At 42.8% G+C, this 16,608-nt stretch overlaps 1 protein-coding gene across 3 annotated transcripts in view; it reads left to right on the top strand.

Annotated features, from left to right (window-relative positions):
- INO80 (INO80 complex ATPase subunit) overlaps positions 1–16,608 on the top strand; it is a 70,354-nt gene extending 53,746 nt beyond the window's left edge. The window contains exons 28-38 of one of the 3 annotated variants that reach the window (XM_061997985.1): positions 1,360–1,454; positions 5,718–5,790; positions 7,990–8,148; positions 9,474–9,576; positions 10,139–10,227; positions 11,031–11,186; positions 12,164–12,323; positions 13,473–13,688; positions 13,985–14,086; positions 14,212–14,387; positions 14,591–14,679. In XM_061997985.1, the coding sequence (XP_061853969.1) occupies positions 1,360–1,454; positions 5,718–5,790; positions 7,990–8,148; positions 9,474–9,576; positions 10,139–10,227; positions 11,031–11,186; positions 12,164–12,323; positions 13,473–13,688; positions 13,985–14,086; positions 14,212–14,381 (1,323 nt within the window). In that variant the 3' untranslated portion in view covers positions 14,382–14,387; positions 14,591–14,679. Of the gene's footprint in view, positions 1–1,359; positions 1,455–5,717; positions 5,791–7,989; positions 8,149–9,473; positions 9,577–10,138; positions 10,228–11,030; positions 11,187–12,163; positions 12,324–13,472; positions 13,689–13,984; positions 14,087–14,211; positions 14,398–14,590 lie in introns of all 3 variants that reach the window. The other 2 variants (XM_061997984.1, XM_061997986.1) reach the window with 2 other exon arrangements.

The raw sequence follows: 16,608 nt of genomic DNA, 5'->3' as shown, positions 1-16,608 counted from the left end.
TATAGAAGAGTAATTGCAGTGATAATCACACTGCATTCATATCATGAGGGGGCAAATAATGTTCTGCATGAAATCAAATGTCTTAGTCGTGTTCTACTAGAAGTTTATTAGTTGTGTTAAAATGTAAGAGTGCTCAATTTGGACTGTGAAATCATATGAAGGGAAAACATTTTATAGTTTTGGAGGCAGTATCAGTGTCAAAGTGCAGAAGAGCACTGACTGTGAGTGTCTCCATGAGATTAAAGCTTCCCCATGAGCCTTCCTCCACCCCACCACTCCTGTGGAAACGAGAAAAATGAGCAGTCAAGTACATTCCACAATTCCAGTAGAGGTATTCTTCTTGATCAGAGGAAGGTGGATGGAGACAGACCAGTGCCTGTTAAGCAGATGACTAGTTAATGGCTAGTGCCCTAAGTTAGTTTGTGGGGTGAATGAATGCCAGTATTATAGGTGTAGAATAGGTTATTGTTTTGTAATTTGTGCTTTAGTGGAAATGTCTGGGGTAAGGATAAACAGAATGGAAAAAGTTGGGGTTTCTTTATGCTAAAGTTTGAAATACTGAATCATCATAAATGTAGATAAAGACCATCAGAAATAAATATTAGGAAAAGGCCTCTGTGATAATAGAAAAAGGATTAATAAAATCTGGACAAAAGGTCACATAGTCCCTAATTGACAACCGTATCTCTCTGCTTGTAGTTGTTGACAGAAACCTGTTATAGAAATGGAATGAATCAATACTAGATTAGGGCTTGAATGTGTGTGTGGTGAAGTAGCTGTTCTCTGCTTTAAACCTCTATTGTTGCACTAGCCACAAGTTGTGTTTTGTACAGGTAGAACAAGAATGACTTTGGCCACCTCCGCATTTTTAATTGTATCTACCTATTTCATCTGCCACACTGAAGCTTCTTTTCAGTACAGCAGTATGTTTCCCAGGTTCCTTATAGCATGGCAACTCTTCCACCTTTTCTGCAATAGTGAAACAGAACAAAAAGGGGTAGGAGCCCTGAAGGATAGGTGGAAGGGAGAACTGATCATGGCATTGTCAGAAGGTTCATTAGAGTGCAAGCATTGCCCCATCTTCTCACAGCACGTCAGTTCCATAGCTCTTGAATGCTGCAGCTTGGAGCAAGATGAATGCAATAATTCTTGCTGCTAAATTGCCAAAATTTCTATTATTGGAAAGTATTGCTAACAAAAGATTGCTTACAGTGTATTTGTAATGACAATTAGGGATGATTTTTGTTGTTGTAAGTAGCAATTCTGCTTTCATTGCGTTGTGGGTTTTCTTTTGGAACAATCAAGTTTTAGAAATTTCCAGAGCCAACTGTATTTTTTTCTGGTGTATGTTTCTTGCAGGAATACATGGTTTATAGGAAACACACCTACATGAGACTGGATGGTTCTTCAAAGATTTCTGAACGAAGGGACATGGTAGCAGATTTTCAGAACAGGTAATGGATTTTACACGTGTTTCTGTGCTCAATTGTGTGTACATGGAAAGTTGGTATAAGATGTAATGGAAATAAAGGTGCTTAATGCCTTCTTCACCTCAGTCTACAATAGTAAGACCAGTTCTCTGGGTGGTCAGCTCCTTGAGCCAGATGACAGGGACAGGGAGAAAAGGACCTGGGGACGTTGGTTGACAGGGGCTGAACATGAGGCAGCAGTGTGCCCAGGTGGCCAAGCAGACCAAGGGCATCCTGGCTTGTGTCAGACACAGAGTGGCAGCATGGCCAGGGCAGGGATTGTGCCCCTGTACTGGGCGCTGGTGAGGCTGCACCTTGAGTGCTGGGTTCAGTTCTGGCCCCTCACTACAAGAAGGACACTGAGGGGCTGGAGCGTGTCCAGAGACAGGCACCAGAGCTGGGGAAGGGGCTGGAGCACAAGTGTGATGGGGAGCAGCTGAGGGAGCTGGGGGTGTTTAGTGTGGAGAAGAGGAAGCTGAGGGGAAACATCATCACTCTCTGCAGCTACCTGAAAGGAGGTGGGGGTCAGTCTTTTCTCCAAGTAACAAGTGATAGGACAAGAGGAAGTGGGGTCAAGTTGCCCCAGGGAAGGTCTAGATTGGAGCTGAGGAAGAATGTTTTTCCCTGAGAGGGGTGTCACCCCCCGTGCCAGGCTGCCCAGGGAGCTGGGGGAATGCCCAGCCCTGGAGGGATCCCAAAGCCGTGGAGCTGAGGTGCTGAGGGCCATGGGTTAGTGATGGGCTTGAGAGGATGAGGTCAGTGGATGAACTTCGGTTTCCAACTGAAATGATTCTATGAAATTAAATTTGCACTTAAATTATCTTTGCTGATAATGAAATAGACCTCATTTATCTGAAGCAGTTTCTAGGTGATTTGCTGACAAGGAGTCACTGGTACTGATATTGATCCCAGTTGTATTTAGGAATCTGTAATCTATGAAACAGTGCTGGAAACAGTTTTAGTGTGCCTACCTATTGTGTTTCTTGCCATTCATAATACAGTGGTGCTTATAAAGAAGCTTAGGGGAGAGGCAGCAAATATTCATTGGTTATATTGGCTGACAATTGCCACTGTATATAGATGAGATTCAAAGCTCCAGTATATGCAGGTTTTTCAAAGTGACCTGGTTTTCTGCAAAATGAGCCATTTAAGCACATTTTATAAAGAAACCTTTAGTACAGAAGTGATAAAGTGGGATTGTGTTAGTAAGATATGGTAACCCTTTTCATTTAGTAAACCAAAATGAATTCTTTCAATTTTTATGAGCACATCAGGAAAGAAGGATGTAATCATCTTATTATAAGTTATTTTAGCCTAACTTTGTCTGTGCTGGAGTGCATCATTTATAATGGTTGAATTATTAAGGTTAAGTTTCCTTTCAGTCACAAGGTATGACTTGATAGTTGACACTAAAGTTACCCTTTGTGGTTGTTGATGTGAGCTTGTGAGAAGGTCACTTTTCTTTTGTAGAGGAGTTAAGTGCATAGATTTTTGTTTATTGCAGTGTGAAAGCAGCCTTCTAGACTAGCAACTAGTCCTGGCAATAGCAATCCCAAGGTGTCATAGCTGAAGGTAGGAAAGGGAGCCATATGCAGCCTTTCAGACCACTGATTCATGAGACTTAAAGGCCTGAAGGACCATGTTCCAATCATGAGTCTTACAGTGAACTCAGAACAATGAAACTTGGAAAATGTGCCAAATAGTTTGAGACAAACATGCAGTACCTTCCTCCTTGTTTCCAGGTGCCACACGGGTTCCTCACAGGTTTTTCCTGTAAGGTCTACCCAAAAGAAGTGAAGAAGTTTGGTTTTATTAATGAACAAAATTTGGGTTTATTAATTAATAGAGCAAACGAATAAAACCAACCATTTTGTCAGGAAATACCTTTGAGATATAGGTCAGCCAGTCTAAACAATTATTCCTATTAAAATGTTAGTTGAGTTCCTCTTATATACATGATTTACTTATGAGAAATATTTGGAGGACAAAAAGCCTGTCTGAGACTAAACTATCCTGCAGGATATCCTAGCAGGGCACTGAAAAGACATAGCTATGGAATGATAATTTGTCCCTGTAGTCTGTGGCACTGTCCACTTCCTTCCCTTCACATATGGCATTTCCAGAAGCATTTCACAACTGGATGTTCAGGTGACTGTCTCTGTGCTCATTCCACTCCTCTTGCAAGAGAGTAAAAAGATTTCCTGGCCAAGGATAACCTGCATTGTTAACAGGCACCTCCTGACTCCTTTGGCTTAGTACCTGCAAAATAAAGTCTAGAGACTGTCTCCCCTTCAGTTCCTCCCAGCTGTCCACAGGTCAGGGTGGATTTTTATACTCTTAGATTTCTGATCTGGTGGAAACTTCTCTTATCTGTGGGTTCTTGGTGCTTTTTTTCTGTGTGTCAATTCATGCTTTTCATAATTACTGTTAATTACTGTTGTCTGTTGGTAATTTCTTTGGGAGAGGTAGGGGGCAAATTTTACCTTGGACCAGAATGGATTGTTAGGAGTCTGGTTCTTATGATCAAGACATTGACAAGGCTGTAAGTTTGAGTCCTGAGAAAACAGGAGTCCTTGACCTTCAAGGATATGATTCCAAACCCCTTAGTTTTCACACTTGTTGAGTTGTACCAGTGTATGTGTAATAGCTTACAGTACACCCAGGCTTTCTCTAGGAAAGATAAGTCAGACTCTTTGCATTTGGTGAATGGACTTTGAAGGACAGACTGCCTACACATAGTTAGTCAAGAAGGAAATGTCTCATGCTGCTTATTCAGCAAGAGTTTCTGTACAGTGTACTAAAAGAACATGGCATTGCATGGAGTCTTCTTTTAAGCAGAAAGCCTTGTTCTATCACTCTCCAAGTACATCATGTCACCCTTTTTGGAGTCCTTATGGTACTGTCTGCTTTGTTTGCATCAAGCTGTTGACAGACCTGTTATACTGGTAACCCCTCAGGACACTAGTGAGGTTCACAACCTGAGCAGAAATCCTGATTATCACTTGAGCTTTCATCAGTATTTGCTCATCCTATGTGTAGACCTGTCTGCTTTGTCTTTTGGGTACTCAGTGGTAAAACTGCCATTGAATCTGGACAACTGTTGTCTACTTTGTCTGACTCCTCAGATTGTAGCCAGGACATAAGGCAGTTACAAGGACCTGTCTAGTGTGCAAGTCTAACCCTTGGGGCTAGTGTGACTGTATTAGAGTTTGTGGATCTCCCAAGGAGATGATCAGAGATAGCTTTTATGAAGCATGTTTTGAAATGAAGATCTGTATTCTCTTAGGGCCTTTTCCCTGAACAGCCATGTTCACCAAAGGCAACTGGTTTATCTTTGATTTTCATGTGTCTGAAGAATCCCAGGGAATGTGACAGTACAGTTAGTGTGAACTGAGAATGCTCTAAGGTAGGAAGGACAGCATGTGTGCAGTAATAGTGGAATTTGCTTATGGACAGTGTGTTTCAAAGAACTTAAGTTAGAGTGAAATGAATACCTCTTGGTTTGGTACAGTATCTGATCATTAGTGATGGCTGCACAGTCATCCTTGGGGTATTTAATGGTCAATCACAGCTGAATTGTTACACAACTATCTTGAGCTGAACTAATTTATCTTCATTTTACAGAGAAGAAAAGTGGACAAAGGAGATTAGAACTTTTAATTTGAATCAACAACATAATTAGGACTAAAGCTGAGCAGTTCTTAGACTGAAGGACTTCTGTCATTTTCTAACATACTTCATTTGCGAGCTTGCATTTATTGTTAAGATTATTCCCCCCCCCCCCCCCCCCCAGTTGTTTGTTCTACCCAAAGCACCAAATTTAAAACAAAACTTGCACAGTTTCAGTATTTGTTTTTCTTTCTTTCTCAATTGACCATTGTTAAGGCAAGGGCTTTTTAACATCAGTCAGTTCAGTGAAATGATAAATTGTTCTTTGTCCACATGAAATCTCAATTTCCAATGGGGGCAAGATAAACAAGCCCTGGTTTGTTTTGATAGAGATTAATAAGCTGCTTTTGCAAACTGATTGTTTGCATGTTCTGAAGGTCTGATTTGTATATTAACTTCTCTCACTCATTCATACAGGATCTTGTCTTTTTTGTTGGCCATGAACAGCACAAAGTGTTCTAAAGTGTTCAATTGATAGAAATAGCCCTGATCACTTTATATGGGTCAAAACATTTACTCCTGTGACTATCTTCTTGTTCATCATGCACAAAGTAAGGGGTTTTTTTAATCTCTTTACAGGAACGACATCTTTGTGTTTCTGCTAAGCACAAGAGCTGGAGGCTTGGGAATTAACCTTACAGCTGCAGATACGGTAGGTGAAGTCTGGAAAAGTAGAATAGTGTCTCACTGGTGTTTAGTTTGAAGTATAAATATTCCTTTGGTTTTTCATGCCACATACACCTCCAACCACTGTGTTTTCCCAATCTGCTCATCTCCTGCTCCCAGCCTCATGGTTAATGTAAGGAAATTGGTCTTTCTGTGTGAACGTGGGCACTGTTTTAGCCACTCTGTGATCTATATTTTTTAGTACTGCCATTTGTGGCATGAAGCTGCACAGTCTTGCTTACTTTGCTCATATTTACAATGTGGTATTACCTTGATGATAAAGTTGTAGAATATTGGACACTCTGCACACAGTTTTAGATTGCAGTTGGAAAATAGCTTCCTTCTCCCCATGTACTTTAGTAGCAGAGTCTAGAAAGGAGTTGGATGACTGAAGTGATCTACAGATGCAGATGACACTTTTTTCAGTGTAGGATGCTGTTTCATGCATGACTGTTTGCCCTTAGGGTTCAGCTGCAAAGGAATCAGTAGAGCAGGTAGCAGTTGCCCTTTTTTTCTGTGCACAGAAGAATGAAGCAATGCCTCTAAAATACAAAGTCATTTGTAGTCGAATATGAATTAGTCAGGAAAGATAAATTGCTTCTTCCTACTCACCCACGGTGTAGAGACATACTGATTTGGGTGAATTGCAAGGAGTTGCACTCAGGAGCAGCTGCCACAACTCACTAGGGAGGGACCACTGAATTACATGAACCGTTCATCTTTTCAATAACAACTGTTCCTCTCATTTTAACCCAATACCTTGTGTGCACACAGATTTGACCCCAAGACACACTGTAGTCCTTAGCCATGCAAAACTAAAGATGTCTGAGTAAAAAAACGATACACAATTCTCTTTTTAGAGTACTTCAACATATCTTGCTCTCACTTAGAAGAATTTGGAAGTGGCATAGTTTAATCCCAGTCAGCATCTAAGCACCATGCAGCAGCTCACTCGCTGCTCACTGGGGAAAAGAGGGGAAAACAAAAGCAGAACTTGTGTGTTGAGATAAGAACAGTGTAATAACTGAAATAAAATAGCATTACTACTAATAAAATATAATCACAATTGTAATGAGTATAATAAAGAGAATGAGAAATGAAACCCAAGAAAAGACACTTGATGCCCAATGGAGTTGCTCATCACCTGCTGACTGATGCCCCGTCCTGCCAACTTCCTCTAGTTGATACACTGGGCATGATGCTCTAGGGTATGGAATAGCTCTGACTGGTTCAGGTCAGCTGTCCTGGCCATGCTTCCTCCCAGCTGCTTGTGCACCTCCTCAATGACAGAGTCTGTGCAACTGAGAAGTCCCCTTAGGATAAGTGCTAATTAGCAACAACTGAACCATCACCCATGTTATCAACATTCTTTTCACACTAAACCCAAAGCACAACTCTGTACCAGCTACTAGGGAGAAGAATAACTCTATCCCAGCTGAACCCAGGGCAGGAAGAAAGCAAGTATCTGTAGGATTTTCAGGGTTGAAAAGTTCTCTCGATTGAAGTTACTTTAACAGAGGAAATAAGCAGAAGCACAGGTATGCTCCTGCACAAGCAGGTTTGTAACTTCCCAGATACTTTACTTTCCTGTCTAAATTCTTTTTAAATGTTTTGGGTTTGTACCCTTACTGTGCCTAAAGTACTCTTGGAATGATAAGGCAGTGTGAATGTGATGTGGCTTTTCAGTTTTTGATAGTACAAGCACTAGAAGTGTTGGACTAGAATAGATTTTATCCAGGTATGAAGGAACGAAAATTAACTATTCCCTTTTGTTTGAAATTCTAATTTGATGGCCTTTTTTCTTTGTAAGGTAAGTAACACTAAAACAGGTACATAATGTGGTTAGTCTAATTAATTACGTGACAGTGGTGGCAAAGTTGGGAATTTTGTTCTAGTTTGAATTCAGAACCCACCTGGATGAGTTCCTGTGAGACCTACTCTAGGTGGTCCTGCTCTGACAGGGGGATTGGATCAGATGATGTTTCAAGATCTCTTCCAACTGTGATTTCATCTGAAATGCAGTGGAAAAGAGTTCATAGGACTAGGGAAAGCGAGGTGAACACAGCCTGTGTGTTCTGTGGCATGTACACTGAAACTTTATCAGTATATTGGATTTTTAGTTGTTTAATCACCAGGTGCTGTGTGGTATTACTGAATCCTTTCTGTTGTGGTGCTCCTTTGGCAGGTAATTTTCTATGACAGTGATTGGAACCCAACGGTAGACCAGCAAGCCATGGACCGTGCACACAGGCTGGGCCAAACGAAACAAGTCACCGTGTACAGGTTGATATGTAAAGGCACCATTGAGGAGCGCATCCTACAAAGGGCCAAGGAGAAGAGTGAGGTAGGGAGAAAGAAATCATCTGGAACAGCAAGTTGCAGAAATGGTATCAGGAAACACCTATCCAAATGAGTAAAGAAACAGAAGATGTATCTGCAGGGATGGAAGCAAAAGGGAATATCTTTGTTCAAATGAGCAAAGCTGTGTCCCTAACAGCAGTGTTACAGCTGTGTTATGTGAACTAAGCAGGAGCTAGTTATTTACACCATAACTTCATGAAAACTATTTCTTATGATGCAATGAAACTACTCAAGCTTCTTTAAGACTAGAGCTCCTGTCTGTCTATGTGGAGGCTACTGGAGCCTCTCATGTTACACTGTTACACTGCAGCTGCATTTTTTTGCTAAAAAGAAATTTGGCAGGTAAGCAAGTGACAATTATTTGAGGTGTAAAATGTTGCCAGAAGAGCTCATTGTCCTGCAGTGTCATGAAATAGGTGTATTAGAAACTTTAAACATCTTGACACTCCATTGGCAAGGAAAAGATAAGCAGATTCCCTTTCTTTGGTAGCAGTAGGTGTACTGTGTCCAACATTCTGATAGTTTGTGTATTCAGAGTTTCTTTTAGCTTTTGTCTTAATTGGATGCTGATCATAGTGCTGGAGCAACTGAAGCATCTCCAGCTGAATGCATTCATAGAACGATTTCACATCTCCCTGGTTGAAACTTCCCTGTTTTCTCTAGAACACTGCACTAGAGTCACCTGATACCAAGCTGAAAATAACTTTGGTGTTCCAAATCATCCAAATTGACTTACGCTAAAGCTTGTTCTCCTTTGCTAAGTTACAGCTCTTCTTTGGTGTTTCGTTTTCGGTTGGTTTTTTTAATAGCTGCAAGTTACAGAGGTGGAGTGAATTAAACTGAGACACTGACTCAATACAGAGATTTATTTTTCAGTCAAGGAGACTAAAACTTTTATACCCTTTAAGAATGTGATCTACATGATCCTCTGTGCAGGTTACTTTAAAAATTGGACTGGTAATGTATATCAGACAGTAGTATTACTGTACTGTTTTGTTTTGGCAGTACGTTAATACTGTTATCGTTGGTTATTTGTTACGTGGTGCTTTAGAAGAAGTGCAACTTTCCACAAGGGATGGCAATTTTCTGCTTTCTAGCTCGGTTGCTTCTCATATTTTATACTCTTAATAAATCTTCCCTGAAATTTTGCTACTAACTATAGCATGATAGAGAAGTTGAGTCAATTCTGACTTAGACAGATGCGCTGGCATCTTGTTTTGGCTGGCTTTCAGTGGAGGGGAGTGAGAATGGTTGATGGCTGCTTAGAGTAATTCTTCCCTTTTCTTTCCCTATTTTTTTTCCTTGTAGATCCAACGAATGGTGATTTCAGGTGGCAATTTCAAACCTGACACCTTGAAGCCAAAAGAGGTGGTCAGCCTTCTGCTGGATGATGAGGAACTAGAAAAGAAACGTACGTGAAATTCACGTTGCAGCGTTTTCCCCATCTTTCACTTCATTAGCTTATGAAATCTGTGTTGTTATCTCTACAAACACATGTATTGCTGATAACAACTTCTGTTTCCTGGTTCTTTTTGTATTGCCAACTCTTGTTAGTACAAGCTGCTTTCACTGCTGAGCTGAAAGATGAAGTTGTGCAAGGGAGACACGATGGTGTGATAAAGTTTTTATTGGCACTCATTCAGGCTCATTACATTGTTCCTGAATGACAGAGCTTTGACAAGAATTTTGTAGGTCATGACAAGAAAAGTAGTAATAAAAATGCTGTGTTTCATCATAGTTTTGAAACTGAGTTACATACTTTTCTGTTGCCTGAAAGGAGAATTTCACTGTAAGGCTTTCCAGTAATTGGGATACAAGTGGTTTTAATACAGTAGTGTTTCCAGTGTGTTTCAGTTTTAATACAGCTGACTTTTCAGCACACTTCTGTTAGAACTGGAATTTCATCTCAGATTCCCAAAAGGACATGAAATACCTTTCCAGTGGTGACAACTTTTGGATTTCTTTCCCGACAGTGCGTCAGCGCCAAGAGGAGAAGCGGCAGCAAGAGGAAACAAATCGTGTGAAGGAACGGAAACGTAAAAGGGAAAAATATGCTGAAAAGGTACTTTGCAAACATGTTGCCTGTGTCAGTGACAGTAGAGCTTCATGCTCAACTGTTACCTGGTGTGGAAGCATTTTCTGCAAAGGCTAATGAGTAAGGCCTCCTTGCCTTCACCACTGAACATCAGTGTGTGGCACTTGTTAAACAGAAGGATGTTACCAGATACATAATGCAGAGTTATCTGTATTGTCATCTTTAGCAACTTTAAAAATAAGGAATAAAAGAAGCACTGCATACCCAAGCAGCTTGTTGATCACAAGTAGTCTGCAGACAACAATTTGAGGACTTAACCCCGAAATTATCAACTCCTGGCTGTAGGGCATAAGAAATGGTGACTTAGTCAAGGTTTTTGTTCTGTAAGGACTAAAAGGGAATGTAAATGAAGCAGCAAACACAGATAAAACCTGTAGAGCTATGTGGCTTCTGTGGAACAAGGGAAGATCAGTTCATTATTAAGAAAAAGTCATTAAAACTAGTTTATGGAAATCCTGGATTTTGGATGGGGAGGCTTTGCATTAGTTAATTAGAATTCTGTGCAGTGGTGAAGAGTTTCAAACTCACTCCAAAAGGTAATGGAAGTCAAAGGAATTCTGTAAGAACAACTTTCCATTGTTGCAGCTATTTTAGAGAGAAAAAAAACCCCTAAACCCTGCTTCAGTCTAAAGAGGGAGCCTTTGGGAAGTTCTGGACATGACATTCCTTGAGTTATCATGCTGCATTAGATGTTTTGATTCTGGGTTGCTTGTTCCCTTTCTTCTGTTTTGTCATCTTTTTCATTCCTCATATTGTTTTATTTATTTCAGAAGAAGAAGGAAGATGAATTGGATGGGAAGAGAAAGAAAGAGGGCATGAACCTTGTGATCCCATTTGTTCCCTCAGCTGATAACTCCAACCTGTCTGCTGATGGGGATGATTCCTTCATCAGTGTAGACTCTGCCATGCCGAGTCCTTTCAGTGAGGTAAGTCTCTTGCTTTAAACTCTGTACTATTTCAGTTGTGGCCTTGCAGCTCTCCTGTAAGATGCCTGCTGTCTAGTCCTAGTGGAGGACTTCAAGTATGTGGGGAAGTGAGATGTCTTAAAGGTGAACCATGGAAATGAAAACATAACAGCTGTTAATAAGCTGCTTTTACAGCTCCTCATGTTATTTGGGTTCCATTATTCCCCTCTTCATTCCCTCTGTGAATCCTTCCTTACAGTGAGTTCATGCCTTGACTCTCCTCCCTTTCAGTCCCTGAACTTTTTCCAGTCCTGCTTGCAGTCCCACTGAGTTTCTTTCTACTTCTTCTCCCTTTATCCTGCCTTTGTCATGCTCACATTTCTGTCTGCCTTCTTCCATACCAACACTTTCCATAGTGAGAAAACAGTCTCTTTCTGCTCCTGAGCCAAACAGTATCCCTCAAATAGCTCCTTAACATTCAGTTTCTTTGTAAGTACTCCTCGCTAGCCTCATCTACATCTCCTCATCTGCTTCCTTCCTTGCTTAAATTCCTTTAAACTCTTAAATTCTCAGTGACACACATTTCCTTCATCTGCTACACTGCCTAAAGATTCCTTTGTTGTGTTTTTCCCTTATCAACCAAGACTTCTATTGGCAGTAGTAGTAGCAGCTGAAGAATCCTGTTGTCTCCTCTCTTGCAGTTGAAGATGCACAGTTGAACAGCAGGTTTCTTGTCTCTCAACTGTGCCCATTAGTCCCCTGCTTCTTAACTGAAGGTGTATTTTCATGAATTGAAATTAAGTAGCTCCTGGAGATGTTGAGGGCGTGGTGTCATTAGGCAGATGATGTATAACACTGCTGATCACAGAGGGGAAAATGAGAACAGAACACACACTGACTGTTTACTTATGATTCTATGGCTTTATAAGATCTTACTATTTCTGTACCCTTCTCTTTCCTAACCTGTGAAGCTTTTGTCTTTGCTCTCTCACGTTTAGATATCCATCAGCAGTGAATTGCATATGGGCTCCATCCCTCCCGATGAGAGCAGCAATGATATGCTTGTGATTGTGGATGATCCAGCTTCTTCGGCACCTCAGTCAAGGGCAACAAACTCTCCTGCTTCCATTACTGGCTCCGTTTCAGACACCATGAATGGTCAGTGCTCTTGCCTTGACTTGCTGCTAACACTTATTAAACTTTGACTTTGGCTAGGTGATGCATTTTCTGCATTTTAACCAGATTACATATGTAGTTGGCAAGATCTGGGAGGGTGAAATGCCTTTTTCTTGATAAATTACTTCTGATTTGATTGGAAATATGTTTATTGTGTTTTTCACCACACTTTTTCCCCTTCTATATTAGTTACTCTAGAAGGTTTTGTTCTTTGTTCCTGTGTTAGAGGGCTCTCCTTGCACTGTGTGCATATTTCCAAGTTCCAGACACCCACCAGAACTATTAATCTCTCAGCTTTTCTGTGCATTTGCTATTGGGCTAATAATCAGTTCTCTATTTCTAGTGGGTGACAGCTGTTATTTTCAAGCAGTGGTGAATGTTTTTCATTCCTCTACTTTTCTGCGCTGAAACAAGTAGAGCCATAGTTCTTGAGGTGTTTCTTGAGAGACAGCAAAGGGAAGAAACCCTGTATCTGTCTTAAAGTAATAAAATGCTTCATCCTGAAGTCAAACCCAGAGTCCTCCACCCATTTCTAGGATCATAGAATCACAGAGTCATTACAGTTGGAAAAGACCTTCAAGATCATCAAGTCCAACCCCTTCCCTCACCCTGCCAAGCCCATCACTAACCGATGGCCCTCAGCACCTCAGCTCCATGGCTCTGCAATAGCTCTGGGGCTGGGCACTCCCCCAGCTCCCTGGGCAGCCTGGCACAGGGGCTGACACCCCTCTCAGAAAAAGTTCTGCCTCAGCTCTAATCTCACCCTCCCCTGGGGCAACTTGACCCCACTTCCTCTTGTCCTATCACTTGTTACTTGGAGAAGAGACCAATCCCCACCTCACTCCAACCTTTTTTGAGGTAGTTGCAGAAAGTGCTCATGTCTCCCCTCAGCCTCCTCTTCTCCAGACTAAACACCCCCAGCTCCCTCAGCTGCTCCCCATCACACTTGTGCTCCAGACTTTTCCCCAGTTCCAGTACCTATCTCCAGCCCCTCAGTGTCCTTCTTGTAGTGAGGGACTCAGAACTGAACCCAGCACTCGAGGTGTAAGTGGTAGGGAGTAACAATGCCATACTCACCCCTCACCTGAAGTCCTGTAGCAATTACTGTTCTAACATTCTGTTCCCTTTCAGGTGTTTCAATGCAAGATACCCTGGGTGGGAGAGGCCAGTCAGGTCGGAGCCGGGGTCGCCCTAAAAGTACCAACAGCGGCTCCAAAGGCGGCGCTGGGAAGGGCAGAAGCCGCAAGTCGATAGCGGGCAGCGCGGCGGCCATGGCGGGGGCCAAGGCGGGAGCGGCCGCTGCCTCCGCGGCTGCCTACGCCGCCTACGGCTACAACGTCTCCAAAGGTGCGTGGGCAGGGGGAGGCAGCAGGCTGCCCACAGCAGCCTGGGCAGTGGGTGACTGTTGCAACCTGTCAAAAAATAGATAAAAGGACCTTGAGGGTTCCCTTCTCTTCCTGCAGTTTTGTCTGTCCCTCACGTGGCACAAGCTGCCCAGGGAGGGTGTGGAGCCTCCTGTGTGACCTGGTGGAGGGTTGGGCTGGGTGAGCTCTGGAGGTCCCTTGCAACCCCTACCATTCTGTGATTCTTTGAATTGCCTCATAGCAAATATTCCTCCTCCTGTTTTTTATTTTGGTGTCCAGACAAATCACAGAATCTCAAGGGCTGGAAGGGAAAGCTCATCCAGTGCAACCCTCCTGCCAGAGCAGGATCACCTAGAGTAGATCACACAGGAGCTCATCCAGGTGGGTTTGAATGTCTCCAGAGAAGGAGACTCCACAGCTCATCTGGGCAGCCCCTTCCAGTGCTCCCTCACCTCAACAGGGAAGAAACTCTTCCGTGTGTTTCTTAAGAACCTCTTATGCTCCAGCTTGTACCCATTGCCCCTTGTCCTATCATTGGCCATCACTGAGAAGAGACTGGCTCCATCCTCCTCTGACACCATGGCTGTGGCTTTGCTGTCATGTTGAAGTTATACAGCGTTGGGTTCCAAAATCTGCCAAAGTGATGATGATGGAGCTGAATTCAGCTGTGCACTAACTGAAGGTGGCCCAGGGTATAGTAATATATACCTATATGTTATATACAAGATGTTTTGTATCTTAAGATCATTCCTCTTCATTGAACTGTCATAAATGGTGAATACAGGGTGGGTCTTAGGACTGATTGTTAGTATATTGTTTGTTACTGAAGAGCCACAAGTGGAATAATACACTTACATGGAATCTACTTCTCTTTCCCATTGCTAGGCATGTCTGCAAGCAGCCCTCTACAAACAGCAATTATTCGGCCTTCTGGACTTGCAGATTTTGGCCCTTCAAGCGCCTCTTCTCCCTTGAGCTCTCCTTTGAGCAAAGGAAACAGTGTTTGTGGGACCTCCAAAAGCTTAAACCTGACCAGCAGTTTCATATCAGAAGCTTCAGTTCGGAAGCAAAGCAAAGGTGCCCACAGCTCAGGCGGTCGGTAGTGATGTTGAAACCCCCAAAGCTTGTCTGAGCTGCTTTGGCTTTCAGAGCAGACCACCCTGCCAGTCAAAGGCATGAGAGAGAGGCCTTGTTGCTGCCCAGCACGCATGTGAACAGGAAATCAAAGCACAATGGGAGGGGGTGGTTTATGTGAGCACTTTGATTATGTGTATTCCAAAAAGAACTCCCTCTCTTTGCAGACACTGGGAGAAGGGAGTCTGGAGTAACTGGGACAGTGTCAGCTTGTGTTGTATGGACACACCTGAGGAGGGTTCCCCCAAAACAAAGCATCCAGCTACTCCATGCAATATCCTGTATCTGTGTGTGTTTAGTCACACCAATGTACTTTCTCTCTTGTAGCTTGAAGTGGAACCCAGCGTTAAGGAAATCAGTATCTGAATCCCTGGAGTATCCTGTAGAGTCACAAGACGTTTCTGTACTGGCAGACAGTGAGTGTAGTTGGGGGCTAAGCTGAAGTGTCAGCAAAAGAAATCTCAGATTCTTCTAGTGTGGGTTCTTGAAAGGTTTGACATGCAAAGAAAGGTGTCAGGTGGTTTCCAGGGAAGGGACTCTTTTCAGCACCATTTATCAGGGAGAAGTTGGAAGCCACAGAGCAGGGAGAGTGTTGGCAGGCCCAGTGAGAGCAGCAGCACTGCCCCTGCTTCAGGCAGTGGAAGGAACCCCAAGCCAGTGGTTTGGTGTGCAGCTCAGAGTTCTCAGTACTCGTTGTGTTCAGAAGGATGTTCTCTGGCTTTTGAGGTGTGCAGAACCCTTAAAAGCTTAGAAACAAAAGGAGGCTCTGTACAAATCTCAAGAGGGAAAGCTGATGTGCTGAGGAAGAGTGTGCTGCTGCCCTTGACACTGTGCCATAGCACAGCACGGTTCTGCAGCTTGCAGTGCTGCCAGGGGAGCAACAAAAAACAGCCCTGAAAGAGAGAGAGAGCCGTGCCATTCCCCCTTTCAGCCAAGTCCTGGGGTAAAAAAACCCCAAGTCTTGTATCCCAGCCATCCACTGATCCTTCCTCAAGTGTGTTTGCCCTTGGTGGTTGTGACCATCCCACGTTGCAGCTTGGTGAGTCTCCCTGCGGTGTGCAGACGCCAGCAGCCACGTCCCACGAGGCCAACAGCGCTGCCGGTGCCCATCTGTCTTCTCATCCTCTGGTTTCCCCTTCCCCCTCTTCCTCATGCACATCCCACCCCCGTGGCCCTTTGCTTTGCTCTAAGCTTTGTCTGCATTGCACTGAGATGTAGGTGTGGGGCGGTTCTTCTGTCTGACACATTGAATGAAAAGGCCGTTCTGCCGGGGCACTTTGATTCCCTTGAGAGAGAAGCGAGTTGAGTTGCAGGTCTGGGCTGTGACAGTGGAAGATGGCTTTTTGTTGTTGTTGGGTTTTTTTTAATTATTATTATTATATTATATTTCTTTTCCAACCCCAAATCCTTTGCCTGGCGTCCTACAGTGTGGAGCAAGTGCTTCCTGTTGGCTCTGCCTCTAATTTGCACACCTGCAAATAGCAGAACTGAGCTTAGTTAGGTTGATTTTTAAACAGATTTGCAGGGGATAGTTGAGGGGGAGGAGTTGTTTAATGAACTGATGAAGACTTCCCCCTTTCCCCTCTTATTCACATGTATATATGATATTTAGAGGGAATCAGACAAATGCCAAGCCTTTTTTTCTCTTTGAATGTGCTGTCTATTTTTATAACTGAACTTGTACATATGTATAAAGAGAGACACATCTTTCTTTTACTAACTGGAGAAGAAAATCTTAAATAAAATGGAGTGAGATAATTTTATGTAAA

Source organism: Colius striatus, chromosome 6 (assembly GCF_028858725.1).
Source record: "Colius striatus isolate bColStr4 chromosome 6, bColStr4.1.hap1, whole genome shotgun sequence".
NCBI classification, from domain to species: Eukaryota; Metazoa; Chordata; class Aves; order Coliiformes; family Coliidae; genus Colius; species Colius striatus.
The sequence above is the reverse complement of the archived record's forward strand: the minus strand, read 5'-3'. Positions and strand labels throughout refer to the sequence as shown.